The sequence below is a fragment of the Haliotis rubra genome, unplaced genomic scaffold (genome assembly GCF_003918875.1).
Source record: "Haliotis rubra isolate DU_JTF1 unplaced genomic scaffold, ASM391887v1 Scf27, whole genome shotgun sequence".
In the NCBI taxonomy this organism is placed as follows: Eukaryota; Metazoa; Mollusca; class Gastropoda; order Lepetellida; family Haliotidae; genus Haliotis; species Haliotis rubra.
Genome location: NW_025766780.1, coordinates 1,262,239 through 1,284,669, shown reverse-complemented (window position 1 = coordinate 1,284,669; position 22,431 = coordinate 1,262,239). Strand labels below are relative to the sequence as shown.

Below are 22,431 nucleotides of genomic sequence, written 5' to 3'. Positions count from 1 at the left end.
ACACTGGAAGAAGTAGCCACGCCAACAACAGCAGCAGCTACCCCCGCACACGCAGGCAAACAATCAGTGGCACATTGATCGCAAAACGGAGCTGGTGGTCGGCGGGATCGCAGTTGGACTGTGCCTCATTTGGTTAAAAATTCCTTAGCTGTGACGTACACCGCCAGGGCGACAACGAAATCCCGTTTTCGACAAGAAGCATAACAACCAGGAAACGATGCTGCCCAAGTTGCCAGGCAGCGCTTCGGCGGCTTTGCCGGCCAGTTTAGCCAGGGCTTCATCGAGAGATTTCAAATGTTTTTTATCCAGTATCTGATGTCATCGCCTGATGATGATGGGCTTGTTGGTGTTGTTGGTGTACCACCACCGCCCGTCAGCGATACGACCAGGATCGATATGATGAAGCCCAAAGCCTTGAGAACGCTGGTGATGTTGATTCCTTGTTCCCGGAACAGAATTCGGATCCTGTCAGCCAACTTGGTGTCCTCGTTCAAGACTTGGTCGATGGTTTCACGCACGCGGCTGATCTGCAATCGGAGGGCTTCCCGGTTGGAGGAAGCGGCTTCCAATCTGGTCCGTCTCTCGTCTTCCAGGTCGCTCAATCTTTTCTCGATGATGTTTTTCATGGCTTCGTCGTCGTCCACGATCCTTAGTTTTGTTTTCTCGCGAGCGAAGTGCTCATCGATTTCGTTCAGTTTACCCATGTTGTTCACAAGTTCTGTCCGTGAAGTTTTTCAAGGCTTCGTCTAGACTCCGAAGTTCGCTGAGAGGAAATTCGAAACCGGACAAGGGTTCGTTCGAGTAAGTGACCAATATTTTTTCGATTTCGTCCGACGCTTCTTTGGCGAGCTGGGTCACTTCTCTCGGATCGGTGCCAGCATCACCAAGTTTGGTCCGTACGTTTTGCAGATTTGGACGACCTTCGGTGGAAGTTGTTTGGGTCGTGCACCGCCGTAATCTCTCAGATTTAGTTAGTCGCAGATCAGTTGACTACCGCCACGGCGACTGGCTATCGTTGACAGGGCGAGTGGTTTTCTCGTGTGTTTGTTCATGAGATAGAACTCCGGATGAGCTTTCAATCGCAGCGTCCACTGTTGTCGATTTTGAAATTCAGATAGTTGCGACCCAATGGTTCAATGTAATTTTTTTCCGCTTTAAAGCATTGTAATACTCGACCATGGCCTGCTTTAAAAGCTCGTTGCCCTCGGTGTCGCCCATGAACGAGGTGTCCATGGCTGCTGCATCATTGTCGTTCAGCTGGTGTAAGTCGAAATCATCCATGGTTTTAATAAACTTATACATAGTTTCAATATAAACAATGTCGCAATACCGACGAAAGCTAGATCCTTTCCGAAGTTCGAGAAATCCCCTGGGTGTCAAAGCCGTGCGTCGGTCGGCAGTGTGTGACGTTCACCAACAATCCGAGCACGATCAATCAAAACCAAATGCTGCTGGTTCGATTCCCAACCTGGGCACAGACGATGTCATCGTCCCCGGCACGGCTCGACTGGCTTTTCACATCACGGTGGAGTCCACGACCAACAAACGCACGATCGTGAAAAACCTGGGTCGTGCCATCGTCAAAAAAAACACCATCAAAATAAGCGGGAACGAGGTGCTGAGCATCGACGACCACAACGTGTTTTACTGTAACGTAGACCTCTTGAGAACCTCGAACAAATGCGATGACATGGCGTATCAAGGAATTAGTCGGAATAATGACATATCGAATGACCTACGTGTGGGGTACATTTACGAGCAAGACAAGCTCGGCAATATAATGACAGGAGAAAAAGCCGTCGCCTCAGCGTACGGGAATCGGTTTTGCATACCGCTCGAGGGGCACATGCCGTTTTACCAGGCCACGCTGGGTGACAGGCTGGAATACGAACTCATGTTCAACGACTACGGCAAAGTTATCTTCACAGTGGACGGCACCGAGGCCAGCTACACCATCGACAACATCTCTCTGGAATTCGACATGGTCACGAGCTCGGAACTGGCCCGGCAGATTCGCACCCAATACTCGGGAAAGCTGTCCATGCTGTACGATCGCGTGCTGCGGCACCGGACGATCGTCAAGGACAAGAGCGACACGTTTTGGGTAACATCAACCTGAAAGTGCCGGCTCGATGGATGAATATTCATCATTCCCGTGACGGAGTACGAGCCGTTTCAAAGAAACAGCGAACTCACTTGAACTCAAGTGGAGGTGACCGTCGAGGGCGTGCCCAACCAGCTGTTCAGCCAAGGCATGCGAGCTCACCAGCAGTGGGACGAGACAAGAAAACTACCGGCCATCAAGCGACACTCGCCGGAAGTCAACGACGTCGTAAAAGACCTGGGTTTGCCCTACGTGACGCTCCATAAGTACCTGTTTAGGTATTACTCGCTGTGGCTGGACATGCGATCCACGGACGAGGACAGGCTGCATGGCAGCGGACGTCGCATTGACAACGGCAGCGAGGGGATCACCATCCAAATCACCAAAAAAGCGCAAACCCCCGCCGGCAAGTTAAATTTATATTTGTACGTGATTATGGACAATGGAAGATTTGTGCAAGCCATTTATTGATTTACTTCGCGATCCCCGCTGCGCCATCGTGATGCGGCAAGATGGCATTCGTGCTGGACATGCTGGAAGGATAATATCGTGACGTGTTCAACCACATAGTCATTCTCTGCCCCACTTTACGGGTGAACAAGACGTACACGGAGAGACCGCTGTGTTTTGCGTACATCGCATTTTATTTTATTAGACTTAAACATCGTTTGTTACATTATAAGATGGAGTGCGACGAACTGCTCAAACAAATGTTGGATGATGATAATAATAATAAAAACCAGACTCGGCGCCGAAATGACAAAAACCATAGGGTCTGTCATAACGCAGGCCTACGCCGGCGTAGGGTCGTACTTCCTTCCCATTCCGCCGGAATGTCGACTTTACCTGTGGGAAGATCTTGAGAAAGATCCGTTCATTGACCACGCTTTGTGCGCCTTGAGCTGCGTGCTGTACCACAGAAATGGCATGTTTTTGGCTCCGATGACCGCGGCGATCATCACGGCAAAGCATTGTCAATTTAGAGGAGGAAAAAATAATAATCATAATAATATACAACATGGATGCACACCCGGTGGAGAAAATGCCAACACCAATAGAGGAGGAAGCAACGACTACACCGACACGACAAATCACCACCAAGAATCCTAAAAAAGTTGCCGCCGGTAGAAAAGGTGGTTTAGCCAAGCAGCACAAAAATAATGATACTCCGTGGATTGTTGCCGCCGTGGCAGCAACGGGATTAAGCGTGGTCGTCGTCGTTATAATGCTATCTAATAACAACAAGCAACCACCGCCACCAACACAACAGCAGCAGACGTCGCAATCACAATTAGAAATAATCTGGATGTTATGTTATAGAAATAAAATATATATATTTTTTATATATACACACACGATGTCGTTTGAAGGAAAAACATTCGTCAACAATGCATATCATGCCGCCATGGTCGCCGGACTAACCGTAGGTTACGCTCGCTTAACGAAAATGGTTCTCAAACAGCCTACGAGCAAACTCGATTTCAACGTGCAGGACATTGGCATGCTCGTCATGGACTTAAGGATGGCGATGGCCACCAAGGATATTCTCGTGAAACAAGGAATTATACCGGAAAATATTTTGAAGTAATATTATAATATTTTAAAAAAGAAATGGCTACGATTTTCATTTTCAGGCAGCAATTATCTCTTCTCGAAATTACAAACGTCGAACGCGACCGAAATGGAAGAGGAACGTAAACGTCACGATTCGGCCTTGGAGACAAATCATGTGCAGAGAATACAGTTCATCAATGACCAACTCAAGCGCGAAAACCACGCCGTTCAAACGTTCAAGAACGTTGACGACGCCATGCGAGACTACCTGCTCACCGGCAAACGACTCAAACCCCTCGGCAACGAACCAACCCTCTCACAGTTTTACACACCTTCCACGGAACAGAAAGACCGGGAACTGATTTTCGTGGCGCTGGGTCTAGCGGCAACCGTGTTGATTGCCAAACAATAAGACTAAAATATGTTTATGTGTATATATATAAAGATGGGAAAATGCGCACCATATAACTGCAAGTACGTGCTGCTAGGAAAAACCGAAACCTGCGGCAAGAAATGCACCATCGAATATTGCGGCATACACATGATGTCCATAGGAAAGGGTTTCGTGAATTACACGTGCGAAGTGTGCGGCTTGGGCATGAATTGCCATTATCGTCGTTGCAAAGCCCACGGAGCACACGTGGTACGAGGTCATCTCATCTACTTGACGAAAAGAGACTATCACAACGAACGCAACCGACTGCTCAGAATATAATAAAAAAACGCGGAGTGATCGGTTCCTCCTGTTTGGGGAAACCTCTGCTGCTGAAATTGCTTGGCATGAAAGACGAACGACGAAAAGGTTCGCACACGCACATGGGTTCGGGCAGGGTTGTGGACAGGATCGACACGGTCTATCTGGACATAGCGAACTACATGCCGTTCAAAGGAGGGTCATACCTAGATTTGCCACCTTACTACAAGAAAAAGCAAGCCATGGTCAACGTCACAAACAAAGGCGATGATTGCATGAGGGTTGTGATCAGATCCCCGAAGTTTCCGGCCAAAGCACATTCAGACAGACTTTTGAGCTATCCCAAAGACGATGGGATCAACTGGGACGGCATAGACGAACCCACCCCAACCCCCATCTCCCAGGTCACCAAAATCCAAAAAAAGAACGACGACATAGCCATCAATATCTTCAGACACAAAGGGAATAAAACCATCGTGCACATGATCAGCTCCCACACAAACGAACACCGCAAGACGATCAATATATTCATGTTCCAGCAAGGCGACAAGTATCACTACACGTGGATAAAATATTTCAACAGACTGTTGTACGATCAATCGAAGCATAAGGAAAAGAAACACTTCTGCGAAAGGTGCCTGCACGGCTTCACGCAAGCCGACCTGCTGGAATCCCACCGGGTGGATTGCCGAGGCGTGGGAGAGCCGGCCATCCGAATAGACATGCCCGACGAATAGAAAAACACGCTAAAATTCTTCAACCACAAACATCAAATGCCCGTGCCCTACTTCATCTACGCCGACTTCGAAGCCCACATCAAAATCGGGGGCGGTGGGGTAGCCTAATGGTTGGCTCGTCATGCCGAAGACCCGGGTTCGAATCCTTACATGGGCACAATGTGTGAAGCCCATTTCTGGTGTCCCTCGCCGTGATGTTGCTGGAATATTGCTAAAAGCGGCGTAAAACCAAACTCAGTCAGTCAGTCAGTCATCAAAACCGTCAACACTGTCGCGCCGTCGTCCCCGGAAAAAAGTTTCACTCATAAAACGCAAGAACACAAAGCCTGCGGGTTCAGTTACGTGGTCGTTCGATCCGATGGGGAAACGAACGCTCCCATCGTCTACCGAGGTCCCGACGCGGCCAAACGATTTCTCATGTGTTTGCAAAACAAAGAGAAAATCATCAGGAAACAGTTGTACACCATCATCCCCATGCATATGACCCAAGACAACTGGCGAACTCATAAGAAAGCTAAGAATTGCCATGTGTTCGACGAACCCCTGAACGGGGATGTCGTGAGAGATCACTGCCACGTCACCGGCAAGTACAGAGGTGCCGCTCACAACGCATGCACCTTGAAGCTCAAAATCAATCCCAAGACCATCAAAATCCCCGTCATGTTTCACAATCTTCGCGGTTACAATTCCCACCTGATCATGCAGGCCATCGCGAAGGTCGACGGCAACATAACGTGCATCCCCAACAACATGGAAAAATACATCTCGTTCTCGTTAGACGGTCTGAGATTTATCGATAGCGTTCAGTTCCTGCTGTCGTCTCTAGACAGTCTGGTGAACGCCAACGACCGGACGACTTCGACATCACCAATCGATACACCGACGCCGAGACTCGACCCCTGCTGCTGAGGAAGGGCGTCTACCCCTACGAGTACATGGACGATTGGTCTAAGTTCGACGAGACGTGATTACCTCCCATCGACCAATTTTACAGCAACTTGACCGATTCCAATATCTCTCAAGACGATTACACGCACGCGATTAACGTGTGGGACAAACTGGGCTGCAAGAATTTGGGCGATTACCACGACCTGTACTTGAAAACGGACGTGCTGCTGCTGGCCGACGTGTTCGAGATATTCAGAAAAACGTGCTCGAAACATTACGAGCTGGACCCCGCGTGGTATTTCTCCTCCCCCGGTCTCTCTTGGGACGCCTTGTTGAAAAAGACCCGCGTGGAGCTAAAACTACTGACGGATTACGACATGCACCTGTTCGCTGAGAAAGGCTTGCGAGGCGGGATTTCCATGACCTCCAAACGATACCCCAAAGCCAACAACAAGTACGTTCCCGGTCACGACCCCGGCAAACCGACCAAACACATACTCTATCTCGACGCCAACAACCTGTACGGCTGGGCCATGAGTCAGTATCTCCCCACCGGGGGATTCGAATGGGTCTCCTCACCCGAGATGATTGACGTGAATAGCATCGTGCCGGATTCGAACAAAAGGTTACATGCTCGAAGTGGACTTGGACTATCCCGCAGAACTACACGAATCGCACAACAGCTATCCGCTAGCTCCCGAACGATTGACGGTGAACCCGGACTGGATGTCCGAATATCAACGAAACTTGCTGGGAAACAACAAGCTGGCTAACGTCGAAAAAACTCGTGCCGAACTTGATGAACAAGTCAAAATACGTCGTTCACTATCGCAATCTGCAGCTGTACTTGTCGCTGGGAATGAAACTCACGAAAATACACAGGGCGCTCCAGTTCGATCAAAGTCCATGGATGGAACCTTACATTCGGTTGAACACGAATCTGCGAAAACAAGCCACGAGCGACTTCGAAAAAACTTGTACAAGCTCATGAACAACTCGGTGTTCGGCAAGACGATGGAGAATTTGAGAAAACGTGTTAACGTGAAATTAGTCAGATCCAGCGAGGAAGAAAAACTCAGGAAACTTATAGCCAGCCCGGCGTTCAACCGAAGCAAGATATTCGACGACGACTTGGCAGCGCTGCACATGAACAAAAGCCACATCAAATTCAACCGGCCCGTTTACGTGGGGATGAGCATCCTCGACTTATCCAAACACTTGATGTACGATTTCTACTACAACGAGCTGAAAAAGCAGTACGGCGACAGGTGCGAAGTGCTGTACACGGACACAGATTCCCTGCTGATGGAAATTCACACCGAGGACGTGTACGAGGACATGAAGAAACACATGCACCTGTACGACACCAGCGACTACCCTAAAGATCACCCTATGCACAGCCAAGTCAACAAAAAAGTGCTCGGCAAGATGAAGGACGAATGCGCGGGCACGCCGATCGCCGAGTACGTCGGCTTGAGACCCAAGATGTATTCCATCAAGAAAGCCGACGACGATGAAATCCGAAAGGCGAAAGGCGTGAAAAAACACGTGGTGAAAAAACACATCAAGCACGCCAGATTCAAGGAAGCCCTGTTCAAGAATAAAACGTTCAAACACCAAATGAACATGCTGAGAAGCGATGGACACAGGATATACGGACTGAGAATCAACAAGACCTCGCTGTCTCCCATGGACACGAAACGATGGATCGCCAACGACGGAGTCACCACTTACGCGTACGGGCACAAACGCGTATCGAATAATTGAACGCTTACGCACACATGCGTACATATATCATGGAGAAAATTTATTACAACCCGCGAGGGTACTGGAAAGGCGCAGACGCCATGCCGAAACTCACCAAAGCCGCTCGAGTCTCGGAAGAAAAAGCCAAAACCAGGCTTAAAAAACAAGCCATCTGGCAAGTCTACCTGCCGGCGCCTCGATACATCCCCAGAAGAAAATTCGACATTTCAACGTCAAATCGCCTCCAACAAGCCGACCTCCTGTTTCTCCCTCACGACAGGGTGAGGCGCAAAACCTACAAGTACGCCCTGACCGTCGTCGACGTCGCCAGTCGCTACAAGGAAGCCGAACCGTTGACAACTAAAGATTCGAACGAAGTCGCCAAAGCCTTTGAACGCATATACAAACGCAGTCGCTTGACATGGCCTACCGTATTGCAAGTCGATCCCGGACGCGAGTTCATGGGAGCCGTGTCACAGCTGCTGGCCAAGCACAAAGTCCAAGTGAGACGAGGTATAGCGGGAGCTCACCGTAGCCAAGCCATCGTTGAGAGATTCAATCGCACCCTAGCCGAACGCCTGTTCTCGCACCAATACTCGCAGGATTTAATGGATCCCGGAAACAGAAACACGGAATGGGTCGTACGCTTACCGCGAGTGGTGGATGTCATCAACAACGAAGTCACCAGACTCGTGGGCAAGAGACCCGTCGAAGCCATCAAAATGAAATCTGTCGAATCGTCGTTGGCAGCAGCACGTCGCGATAAAACAGAGAAAACATTACCGGACCGGGTCAGCGTTAGGTACTTGTACCAGCCGGGAGAATACGAGGGAGACAGCAGAAAACGCGCCACCGATCCGATATGGTCCATGAAAACGTACAACGTAGACCTTGTCGACATCAAAGACGGCGAACCGAACTTGTACTACTTGAAAGACGGACCGCCGAGAGCATTCGTCAGAGAGGAGTTGATGATCGTACCTCACGACACAGTCCCTTACACATCACCCACACACAAAAATGTTTTTAATCCGCTTATTATGTCAGTTTCTGTAATGATTTGATTACAGTGCCTACCTTAGTTTGAATTCGTACTGATGGGGTTTTTTTGCTACTGAGTATAGTAATGTCAATGTCAAGGGAGAATACTGAATTTTTGAAACATGATGATACTGAAGTATATGTGAAGGTTTCTCTGTGAACAAATGTTAGTTATTCAGCAGCATCAAATCAGATAGATTGGCACATTATGATGTACTGCCAATGTAATTACTTGGCAGTCATTGGTTTTGATTTGTAAACCAAGATAACATTAAACTATCCGGCTGTCTCCTAACCTTAGTCATGATTATAAATATTTTACATTTATAGAGCAAAACCAGCAATTAACACAACGCAATGCTAGAATATATTTCTCTTTGTAAAATAATAGTTTCAGATACTATGTTTTTAAGATCACTACATCAGAATTCATCTCGTTATATTATTGGGTATGTTTTAACTAAATCACCGGGACAGGTGTACACAGCTGATTCCTATTTCCGGCGCTGTATACAAGACAATTACACATGGTAATCTTAATCCCCACATCAAAAACAAATTAGAATTGAATAGGTAAATAATCTTGTCAAGTAATGTTTAATTGCAAATTTGAAATCTTTACTGACAAAGTCTTCTTCTCTTGTCTGTTTGTTCATGCGCAGCGATACGATGTCGTTTTTTAACCCCCTGAAAAAGAGTTTGACGAAAGTGTAACCCATAGATAAACCGACCCCCTTCTACAGACTGCTATTTTTGGTCCTAAAATTGGGCTTGTCTATGGTAATATACAGCATTACAATACAGTACTCTACGGGAACAGGAGAGCCATGCCTGACATGGAAATAATTGCTCAAGTTCATCCAAAATCCTGTCATTGTTTACTAGTTTCTCAAATACTATGGTACCAATATGAGGATGTTTTATGACCAAATTGAATGCACATAATCACTACATGATTCTCGAGGACCAGATACAAGCTACTTGTTTCATCATCGTCCATCACTTGTAACCCAGCCAGGTGATCTTGAAGAAACTAAGCTGGCAGTTACAAACTCAGCGCTACAGCCCACAGACATGGGAGTAATTCTCCAGTCTGCTCAGTTCTTAAGAAAATTACATCAGAAACATACGATCACAGAATGTAAGACCCTCAACAAAGACTTTCTTGTACTTCCCAACAAGCTGAGATAGAATGTTAAGTAACCCTCTCAGGATGTGAAATTGGTTAATCAGCTTAGACTTCATGGATGCCAACACTATATCTCCATGTTCACCCTCGATGCCAGAATTCCAAACTGTTCACTTAGATAACAACCTCGATCATCAAATTTGTATCTGTAACGCTTTCTTCCAGTAGATCAGGAAAAAGCTACAGTTTCTGTAGCTTACTGGTTCATCACAAATCAGAGGCAAAAAAAATGGTTAAAGCATCTGCTGGTCATGCTGAAGACCCGGGTTCAAATTCCCCACATGGGTACAATGTGTGAAGCCCATTTCTGGTCTCCCCTCGCCATGATATTACTGGAATATTGGTAACCACACTCACTCACTCAGACTGCTCCGCTCCACTCCAGACCGCCTCCATGGTGTGGTGGTTAGAGAGTCCACCAAGAGAGCAGAAGGTCGCAGGTTCGATCCCCAGCCACGTCATACCAAAAGATGTTAAAATATGGTACTTGTTGCTCCCTGCCTGGCGCTCGGCATTAATGGGTACAATAAGAGCTGGTCGGCTTGGAGTCAGTATAATGTGGTTGAGTGGGGTATTCATGCTTAGCTGTGGCATGCTATCTCAGTGAGCAAGCACTTAAGTCTGGGCTAGTACAAGCAGCCACACATACAAATGCATGCACGTCGTCAAATGAGCAAAAATAATCTTAAGTACGACGTTAAACCCCACTCCACGCCACTCCACTCAGGATCAGACTTCCTCTTCCTCTGTCCAACTGAGGTTCTGTAGGAACTGGAGGTATTGGTAGTACATGCTCCAGGCATTATGATGGATTGATCGTCAGAACATTCTCTTTGTCATCTTTAGACAGACACTTCCAGCTCAGAATAGGGTGTTGACATGGATGGGACAACAGACCAAGAAGAATGGTTTCCCTCAAGAGAAGGAGCCTCCCATCACATGTATGGTGATGAGGGCAATCTGCTATGTACTAATGTCATGGCAGTATCCATTCGTTTCTGATAGCAATGGAGAACACCATGGTGGTAGCTTGCAATAGTAAGAGCCAAGGGGGAACAGACAAGTGTTTAGAAATGAATGTAGTGAAAGCAACAACAGTTAATTGCCTTTCAGTTAATTCTGGAAATGATGTAATCAGAAGTAACACATCTTCTGTGGCTTGGTTGATAGTTATTATTGGAAAGAAGTGATGTTATCTTGACTTTGCACATTATCGAAAGTATCGGGCACATTAAGACTATTAACTTGATTACAGTTATGGGATAGCTAACAGGGATGAGGACTTCTTTAGAAAATATAGAGATCCTCAATGTCAGCTGTGATGACAGTTGAAATAGAGGATTTTTGTCAATGATTTTAAGAGTTAATATTTGAATTGTTAACAATGATAACTATATTAAATTTTTGTTTCAGGCACTGCAGAGATCTAGTCAAATAATAGGAGAAATACGAGAAATACATTTATGGTGATACTTGTGAGCTTGGTAGAAGAAGAGGCTAGACTCCACCATACAGCTGCACTCACAGTGTGGATACTGGCAGTGCTGCTGCTGCTGCTGCTGCTGCTGCTGTTGTGTACAGGGAAAAACATTCAAGGCTGTGCTCAGATTCATCTGTCTGAGAAAGCATATTGATACACACAAGCTTTGTGCAGCATCTCAAGTGACCTACTGTTACATTTGTGGCTGTGATTTCATTCACACTGTATTAAGATCCAGTTCTCTTTGTTTGTATGAGAAAATTGTAACTTCAATTTACTTGTATAGATTTTGATATGATCCCCTTCAGCTAATGGTATTTTATGAATGGAATTTACAACCATTCAGATAACTTACAAGAGAAATAAATGCTTTTGAAACTTGTGGAAAACAAATGTAGTTCAGCCACACTTACATTGAGACTTCTTCAGTTGCTTAGCCATTTTGAACATTTAGGCTTTCACATATTAATTTCCAGTGGAATGTGAAAACTGGGCAGAAGTATCAGTAAATGTTGTCATTGTACTTTCATTAATATTTTGCAAACTGCAACATATGTTTACTGTTGGAGAAGATGCATAAATGAATCAGACTGAGGTTTACTTTGATTATTGTAAAATGCCAAAAAGCTGATTATTTTCTTTTTTAAAAATGTGTGTTTCTATTTATGCTGTGAGGTTCCTAGTCCAATCATCTCTATCATGAAATAGAAGACAGTCCTAAAAATCCACATGGGATAATAAAAGCTATTAGTTGACCAGAAATTTGCAGTAGAACATTCTCCATTGTATGGTGTGCTTTTTAAAGTTTATGGAAGTAGTTATCAATAGTTTGGATTCTCACTTCATTTGAAAACATGAAATCCATACATATCTGACTGACAACTTAAAATAGTATTAATCCTTAGGATTGTTTCTGATGAGGAAGATATGCATAATGCTGATGAAGGGTTTTGTGTGGTCATATATATGAAGTCACAGGCATGAAGATGGTATATAGTTAACATTAAACATTGTTACGTTATGTTGAATTATATTTTGTCAGGTGTTGTATATTTCAATCTAAGGTAAATTATATCCACTGCATGATTGATTGTTTTACAGTGGTAGTTGAGATTGAACTTCAGATTTCTTGATGTTCAATCTCCTTGTAAATCAAGACTTTGTCAATTTTATTCAATCAGTATTTTATTTTATAAATCAAAAGAAAAAATCTTCTTGAAATAACAGATATTTTGTGTTACCTTGAAGAATTAAAAACAAAAGGTTTCAAATTTGTTGTCCAGACATTTGCTTTTCATAACAAGGGACGTTGCATGTTTTATCAGTGTGCTTCCTGCAAGTTTAGAAATGAAATAGTTTCATCATCAGGAAGTGTACAAAAGTGGAAGTGTGGCTGATTGAAGGAGGTAGAAACAATTTTGTTAAACATTCTTGTTTACCAATATTCTTCAATTATTTTTAAGAGAGAGACTGTATGTCGTGTTTTGTACCTAACATCTATACATAATTGGGTGGGCAGTTGACCACTGGTTAGCAAGCATTCAGAAGAGAAGTCACACCATGACAAGAACCACTATGTGATAGTATACTAGCCTTCTCAATAAGACGGATGGCCAGTTCGTCACGATATATGTTCTCTTCAGAAACCATAGGTAACAATGCTGTAACTGCAGGTGTTTGTTCCCTCCAGTGATGACACCTGATTTTTCAAAACATCAACCACTATTAATGACCATCACTCCAGCATCCTGATATTTGGTATTTTGTAGTTAGATCAGACTTACATGTTTCAATTTTTGTTTGTTTTGGTTTTTTTGTTTTATGACATTATGAATTTTGAACTTCTTTAGACTTTTACACTTTATCAATCCCATAGTATCTCTCAAAATGCATTATTTTCCTTTTTACTCTGTGAAACCTCTGAACTGATAAAACAAGTAAAGCTGAAAAATATGCTTGCATGTTTTCATGATGGTGACACCTTTAGTTCAGATGATTGTGATGTGGTTGTTGTTGAATCCTTTCCTCAGGCATCACTATATGTAGAAATCTAACACTACATACGATTGAGCAGCCAACTCTATTAGGGTCTGTTTCAGCTTATGTCATACCTGATATACTTTCTAAATTCTGCTGGGGAATATTGCTAGTTAACATGATTAGATGAGGGTGGACATCATGGTTATTCTGTAAAAAATGATTGTGTACACAACAAGTAGATTATTACAGATGAAATCTGGTATACATGATCCTGAAATTGGGGTTTCTTTCAGGTGAACTCTGTGTAAGGTCAATGTCCCTTTATAAAAAAATACGTAATAAAAATAACATATTAATCTCGGAAAAGTTCAGATATTTTCAAACCATTGCTCTTTCTAATGGTTATTTCCTGCCCTATGTTTTTAAGGTCAGATGCAGATGAAAGTCATTTAACTTATGAAATGAATTGGAGACTATGTGTTTGATTTAATGACATTGAGAGTCAAGGTACATGATATCCAGGCAGTTCAAGGTTGAGATTAAAGATCAGTGCTACCAGAATGAAGATTTGTTTCAAATGTATGATGCATTGGCCATGCGTTTTTGCCAACTGGAGGTGATGTTATTTAACGGAAAGTAATTATGACTTTCTTATGTAAGTAGTTTGAGCAATGATATGTTCTGTTCCAAATTTCTGCTGCATGAGAACATGTGTTTCACAAGAAGGTGATGTTGTAAAACTAGGAGTGCTTATAGCATTGTTATCAATTTAGCTTTGTTGACACATGAGCATTTCTGCTTAAAAGTCGTTTTTCATTGGTCATGTCAGCAAATTATCACCTGATGTCAGTATCAAAATGGTTTATGTATTACTCAGGGGAAAGTTTTGGTGCATTCAGTAATGGTAGAATGGGGCTGTTTCCGTATTGACATGCAATACAATTGATGAATATTTTCGACTGATTTAAGTTTTACAGGCATGTATGTGTGGCTAAAATGCTCTCATGGACCATAAATATCAAAGTGGTTAAAGTTGTGAGAGCAACATAATTGGAGACACAATGGATACAGGACACAAAACTTGACTTCATAAAACATCTTCACAAGAATGCTTTGTAAGTTTGTATGAATGGAAAAATTCTGTTAGTTGATTCAAGCTTATTGAAGACATCATGATCACAGACCATAGATGATGACAAATTACTGCACCAGGCGTTCGAAAGTAATGTTTACAGAAATATTAAAGAATGGACATTAAATTATGTCATCAGGACAAAACTCAAGGTCAATAAATGTTATTGCCAATTTTTCTGTGTGGTAACATTTACTCTTGAAATATTAATGTTTTTATCCCCAAAGCTTGCATATGATGTATTATTTAGATTTGACAGAAAGGTGGTTGTAATGTGTACTTAATGTCTGTTATGAAGCTTTGCATCAAAATGGAAATCTATGTACTATCATTCATAAAAGGTAATGAAGATGTTGTGGTTGTGTATTGCAAAAATAATGGGCAGTACCACATGACCTTCATTGTTTCCCTCATCAGTTCATTTGGTTTGTTTGCTTATATTATTGATATGCTGTGACAGTTTTATATGAGTTGCAGCTTTTAATGAATACCCATTTTGTTGCACATTATTTGTGAGATGGGATTACAACATACTGTACCACAGAAATGTAACCAACTTTATGCATGAAGCATGTGTGCAGGAATGGATATATGAATTGAAGCCGTCACCCTTCACAAGAACAACATAGGCTTTCAGGCAAAATGTTTGGGCAAAATGTATTAATGCATGCTTTGTATAAGTGTGTCTAGTACTGTGTGGAGTGAGATTCAGTGAGTGTGTTTTTAAGATGTGTGTGTACTTTTGACATAATATTATTGTTCACTCAAATCTTGTGATGCTGCTTTGGGGACAGTGGTGGCAAGGGCTCCCTGGTAACCTTTCTGAAAATGCATTATTGGGATTTATTCGCAAGTATTCTTTTGGAATTAGGCATATTGCTGCAAATATGGTCCATATATTTCTAATGCATGATGACGGTTCTGGATTATCATGTTAGGTTTTCATTCATTTTTCTCTACATAAAATAAAATATATTGACTAACATGTAGTGCTTGTTGTAATCAAATGTGTGCACATATTTGCATAGATAGTAATACTCATTTTGATGTTGTTATTGAGTCATTTAATGATCTATGACAATGATAGCATGAATATTCAAACAATACCTAGGAACTATGTATTCAAATGATTCATGGTAAGGATTCTAGTTGACAAAGCCAAATGAAGTTTTTTCATTACATGTTGTGTGTCCATTCATTAACCTTTGCATTTTCAACAACTACAATGATCTTGGCTAAGGAGTCTCTGAACATGCTCTCATTTACAAAAATGTTTTTGAAAAGTCAGTAATTTCTGTTTTCATCATGACATTGGACATGCAGCAAGGGTTATGTGGCAGAATAGAATAGTTTAATTTGTTTGTCCAGTCTCTACTTTTGACCAAACTTTGATGATTCTTCTTCAGTTTCTCTTGTTTTTCTAAAATAACTGCATTTTCAACATCTCCTTGTACCTTTGGATTCATGAAAATGATATTGGGTGTGTATCATCCCAGCTTTCTCTTTCTGTATCATGCACTGACAGAAGTGTAATTTGATACCAACTGTTACAGCTATATTGGAAATGTCAGCATTAGCTCACCTGGCTGAAGTCAACCTTTGGCCTTTGTATACAGGTATAGTCACCATTTGCCATGGTAGACATTATGTTAGTTTGGTCCTTTATTTATTAAGACTGTGAGCAATAAGCTTTGAGGATGTATTATTAATGGAAACTACTGCTATCTATTCAGCTTATTCTTGCTGCATTTTTTTATGTGCTGTAATGTTCCTGAAATATTTGGGTGAGCTGCAGATCCTTGTGGCTCCATTTTTGTTACTACAGGTATTTGTGTTATTTTCTATATAAATTTGTATTTACAAACAGCTTTCCTGAAAATCAAATATATTAATATCAATGACTGATATCTGTTCATGAAACCTGTGGTGTTAAACCAGTGTTGTTGGCAAGATCAACCAGAGATGTGATGTAGGAGATAAGGAACTTACAGTGTTTTTCATGTCAAGTTTTGGAACAAAGTTTGAACCTAGAAATATTCAAGACCTCATCCTATCACAAACAATGTGTTGAACCTACAGTTGAAACTATTTGAAAACATTTTTATTGGATTCATGCTTAGTGATGTGCATAGGTTAACCCTTTTTTCAGTAGGTTAAATGGGTGTAATCTGTGATAATGAAGATAATCTTTTCATATTCATATACCCAGTCCATGATTTTCATGACCGTGCTTGAACCACTTGACACAATAAAATCACATTGGCAGATTTCTGAGCAATGTTCAAACTGAAAATGTAGTAACTTTTGTAATGTTTTTGTTTCCTAAGTGCACACCATTGTCATGCCGGATATAGTTCTTCAGATGGGAAGTGTAAGCATTGTGACTCATAGGACAGATCACAGTATGTCATTGGCTATTGTCAAACCAGAGCCATGTGCAGTTTACTCATTTTCAGAATACACTTCCACACAAGTTCCTCAAGTTTTTTGCATGAAATATATTGCTATACTTGCTGTTAATAATATATGAACTTCAAGACAGTATTTAAGAATCATATGAAGTAAGATTGGTAGTTGAAATTGCCAGACTCGTGGGTTTTGTGTATGAAGTCCTGATATCTTTATTTTGTTTCCAGCTTCTGGCAGATAGATCCAAGTGCAGGATTGTACAAAATGTCATCATGTATGATAACAGCCATACTATTTAGCAGGAGGATGAAGGTTGTCAATAATTACTACAATGCATAGGCTCAGTATTGCCAGTGTACAAATTACAGTAAATGTTTATGTTGGCCATAGTTGATGAAATGAAGACTGTCAGTTTTGTTGGAGATTGTGTGTGGATTGGGAGGACCTGGCTGCCATGGATATCCATTTTATAAAATACTTGTTAAATACTTTCCCCTCTCTTTCCCATGCACACCATTGTTTGTCAACAGCTTTACATTACTTGGAGTAAACAATGAAATCTAACAGGAACGGTTCTGTGCTCATTCTTTGACTTGCTTTGGAAAGTGCTTTGTGTGAGCCAGCACCCCCTAAATTTGTTGACTGAGAAGAATGAGAGAAGCCCTACTGTGCTGTAGTGCTTGTTGTAACCTGACCATTCCTTGTAGATACAGACTAGAATAATTCAGAATTATGTACATAAGTGTTTAAATGTCTGCAATTAAAATGTCTTCTTGTTGTTGGTATTTGTGTTTGTATCTACTACATATGTATGCAGACCTGTTTCATGGAACTCCTCACTGCTTCAAAATGTCATGAAATTGAGCAGCATTTATGATATTTAGCTGACCACCCATCAGCAATAGTCATAGAGATAACTGTCAATAGAAGCCTATGATTTACTAGCAGGTGAAATCACAGGTTAGTGCTATCACAACATGTAATTTCATGACATCCATCAAGGGCAGGGTACAAGTTTAGACCTGGGCCCACTTGCACAGAACGATCTTAGCGCTACAATTATTGTAAGTCCTTAGGCTTCGGTTACAATCGCCATCTACTTGCACAAAGCAATTGTAGGCTAAGATCATTGTAAGTTACAATCAAAACTTACAATTGGTCCAGACCATTTGTAAGGAGCTAAGATCATTTTAGTCATTTTAGAAATGGCATTCAAATTAGTGTCTGTTTCACGCAAATAATCAGCTTTACGTTTGGAGATTGCATTTATGTTGCATAAAACTGTGTGGTTCGCCTCGACACTTCAACAACACGGAGAATGCACAACCGATTTAACGTCGGATACGTTGTTATTTCCTGTAGTGAAACACATAACGATCAAGTCGATATCACAAAGTACTATTCCCACCTGATTCAATGTTGGAATAAGTGTGAAACAACATACCTTCTTGATAATCAAGGAAAGGATAATAGCGAATGGTGTCTAACACTTCTGTAGCCATTATTTTATTGTATTTTATTCTAGGATATATTTAGGATTTTACCCTTCCCCAACCCCCCGTCCACACACACACACACCCCAACAGCTGCGTATTAAACAATGTCTCATTGACAACCATTGGCAAATCATACATTTAGGTGTTATATCATAAGGATATACTGTTTATATTTGTTATTTTAAGTTCCATAATTAAGTCTCTAAATCTAGATTCAAATTTATTCATGTATTTTTTCGTATTTCAATATTTTCATAAAACATGGGTAGGTATTTCTGTGTTTGCAATATCACATTCTCAGTTCATAAATCAAGACAGTTAGAATGTAGAAAAATATATGCTATCGTCCATGTAATCGGTTCCTTCTAAGATTTCTGGGACTTTTTCATGAAAATTCTGCAAGGTGCGATTGAGGGAGGTATGTATTGTGTGCTGGGACCAGTATCACTTTTTATTTGCGCAGCATGCTATGCGCACTTTCAGACAACTGTAGACGGGAGTCGAGTTTAAGAAATTCGTGCCTCCACCGTTGAAGAGTTCGATCTTAAATACATGCCGCCTTACAATCGCTCTAAGATCGGCTTTGTGCAAGTGGATTAGGGCAATTGTATGGCGATTGTAGGGGCCTAAGATTGATTGTAACTAAGATTGCTCTGTGCAATTGGGCCCTGGTTTTGTTTGCTCAGAAGCAATGGTTGTGTGCATGTGTGTAGGATAGTGGTATCTGGCATGGGAGACTATGTGTGATCTTTTGGAACAGGTAATATTATGACATCATGTGTGATTGATTTTCAAATTTTGTCTTTTTACACTATGAACAACAGACTTGTGTTTGCCTGTGTTTTGTGATGGGTGCCACTAACAGGGCAGAATACCTTTGGCAAACACCAAGTATCATCACTACCTGATACTGATTCATGAACACAGCCTCATGATAAAGTTTCATTATACAAGAGTTGAAGAGGTTCTCATGTTATGGAATGTTTTTGTCGCTTTTATTTGTGGGGACAATACACCATCAAAAGTGTCATCTACCAAAACACATCTGGTGCAGTCATTGAATGTGTTTGGACCTGTTTTGCACCAGCATTCATTCAGCAATGCAACTAGATTAGATTTGATCACTGGATTGTTGATGACTTGGTCTCAGTGCCTTTTATATAGACATGTTTTCTTGAGCAAATATCACATTAATCAAAGATGCCTGGGCAGATCTTTGTCTTTCACACAGATATGTAAATCCCTCCCAGTATGTAGCAGTAGTACTATTAGCAGAATTACTGCACTATCCAAAATGTAAGTTGGCCTATCTGACTTGTCAGATCTGATGGCCAGTGGTTGAAATGACCAAATCCAGTACAGTTGGGCATGGATAAATCAATATTATATTATTCATCCTTCGGCTGGGTAATTATATGTTGTATTTTCATTTTGATAGCTATCCATAAATGTAGTCACTGGTTACATCTAGATGTGCTCATGATTAAAGCCAATAATCTGCATAGAAGTCACTGAGGTGTCATTTTAAATAAATAAAATTAAAGAATCGGTAATATGATTAATCTGTGCAGTTTGTTATTTCCCCTGTCTGCTACATCATTTTTTGTTATCACAAATGAATCATAATAGTTTATTATGTTTTATTTGGGAATTAATACAACACAATTTCTCACTTCAAATGTTTCGGCAATCGTATGGCATAGACTTTCAGAGAGTTCTAAGTTACAAAATCCCAGTTTTGATCATATCCCAGGTTGCATCAATTACATCCATTATGTTGGCTTAAAGGTCAGATATGAAGCAGTAATTGGAGTTATACAGGAGCTGACTGGTAGAAGAGGCAATAGGCTCGTGCCTACAGGTGAAGATTATGATCGTTTTCAACAAAATCATAATCCAATCTGTAACAAAATCTACATTTCCAATATCATTGATAACCACGATCACCAGCTGGAGAGCAACATAATCAATCAAATCTATAAGAATTTGTGCAGAACCTTGAACAAATCATAACCACTATAACTAGCTCAATAGCTGCAACCGGGTAGGATCAGGTATGGCAAAACTGATGCAAAGGTATATAAAACCAAGTTCAGTACCAAATGCTATTAGTATTTGGAAGAACCTGTGAAAGTTCGGAGCTGAAGGGGATCGGATGGTCAGATTCAGTGTTTGGTTGATTCATGTGATCGTATGGCAAATGTGTATATCAATTTACATCTGGGCGGTCACATGATTGTCAGATGTGCACTTGGTAATTTCAGACCTGTCACAAAACATACAAACCATTGATGACGAGGGTGATGATAATGATCCTTCCAGTATGCAACACTGCGATATTAGTGCAACACTGTGATATTAGTCACAGAAAGTGCCACACACTGGAAAAATATTCAGAAATTTAAAAAAAGACATGCACCTTTCAAAACACATCCGTTGAGACAGCTTGACTCAAAATTTGCACGTGCATATTAATGAATGTCATACAATTTGGATATTTGCGTGCTGGCTGGGAGAATGATACGTTTTTAACGTGAACAGCACACAGTTTGTGATTATGTTCTTCACTGTGTTGAAATACAGACAGTTTACGTCAAGTTGCAACCGGATACTGTCCGCCCATGTGTTGCTACACACCTTTTGAGATAGCATATCCACAGGGTGGAAGCGCTGTCCATGCGAAATGTGGAGTTGCTATTTCCTCGCTGGACAGTGAAAGACGAACATGTAGCGCAAGAGTAATGGTAAGTTTTCCCTTGCATTTTCATTATTTTGCAAGTATATCAGGTTTTGCCATTTGGCAGAGGGGTCTAGAAATGTACCGATACCCTCTCTATTTATTATCCCCCGCAACACGTTTTTCGGGGGGTAATAAAATGGACTCTGTCCGTGTGTGCGTGCATCCGTCCGTCCGTCCGTCCGTGCACATTTGTCTTTTCCGGAGCATAACTCTAAAACTGTTCAATATTTCTTCACCAAACTTGGCACATAGATAGATCTGGTGGTGTACTGGTGCCTTTTGGTAGTTTTGGAATTCTGAATAAAACATTTTTGGCGTTTCCATGGCAACAAGTTCGACTTAGAATGAAATTAGTGGTTGTGCTCTTTTCCGGAGCAGAACTCTAAAACCGTTCAATATTTCTTTACCAAACTTGGCACATAGATAGATCTGGTGGTGTACTGGTGCCTTTTGGTAGTTTTGGAATTCTGAATAAAATATTTTTGGCGTTTCCATGGCAACAAGTTTGACTTAGCCTGAAATTGGTGGTAGTACACTTTTCCAGAGCAGAACTCTAAATCCGTTCACTATTTCTTACCAAACTTGGCACATAGATTGGTCTGGTGGTGTACTGGTGCCTTTTGGTAGTTTTGGAATTCTGAATAAAATATTTTGGCATTTCCATGGCAACAAGTTTGACTTACACTGAAATTGGTGGTTGTGCTCTTTTCCGGAGCTGAACTCTAAAACCGTTCACTATTTCTTCACCAAACTTTGCACATAGATTGGTCTGGTGGTGTACTGGTGCCTTTTGGTAGTTTTGGAATTCTGAATAAAATATTTTTGGCGTTTCCATGGCAACAAGTTTGAATTAGACTGAAATTGGTGATAGTGCTCTTTTTTGGAGCAGAACTTTAAAAACCTTTCAATGCTCTCCTTCCACTTTTCTATATACACACCTAAATATCTGACATAATCATAACTCGTAGACATAATCATGAAGAGTATTTTGCCATTGCGGGGGATATTGATGACTTTGTCTTCTTGTTGCATGGATTTTAGAGCATGAACTGTCGAAATTCCATAGTTGTTGATACCCTTTTCCACAGACTTGGCAATGGAAACGGTAGTTGTTGTGATGGATACCCAAGATGCTATGTTTACACTATAGCGATTTGTGGCATGATTGAAATTGTGGTCTTAATTGTGGACTAATCGTAGCAATCCTATCAAATCTTATCAGATCTTGAGGTCAGTCGTGG

The 22,431-nt window shown here is 41.6% G+C and overlaps 1 protein-coding gene across 2 annotated transcripts in view; it reads left to right on the top strand.

Moving 5' to 3' along the window:
- The window catches only part of LOC124280558 (dynamin-1-like protein), a 114,817-nt gene extending 97,085 nt beyond the window's left edge, over positions 1–17,732 (top strand). For both annotated transcript variants that reach the window (XM_046716505.1, XM_046716504.1), the window contains one exon: positions 11,367–17,732. In XM_046716505.1, coding sequence (XP_046572461.1) covers positions 11,367–11,423 — 57 coding nt within the window. In that variant the 3' untranslated portion in view covers positions 11,424–17,732. The remainder of the gene's footprint in view (positions 1–11,366) is intronic.
- Positions 17,733–22,431: the final 4,699 nt, after the last annotated feature.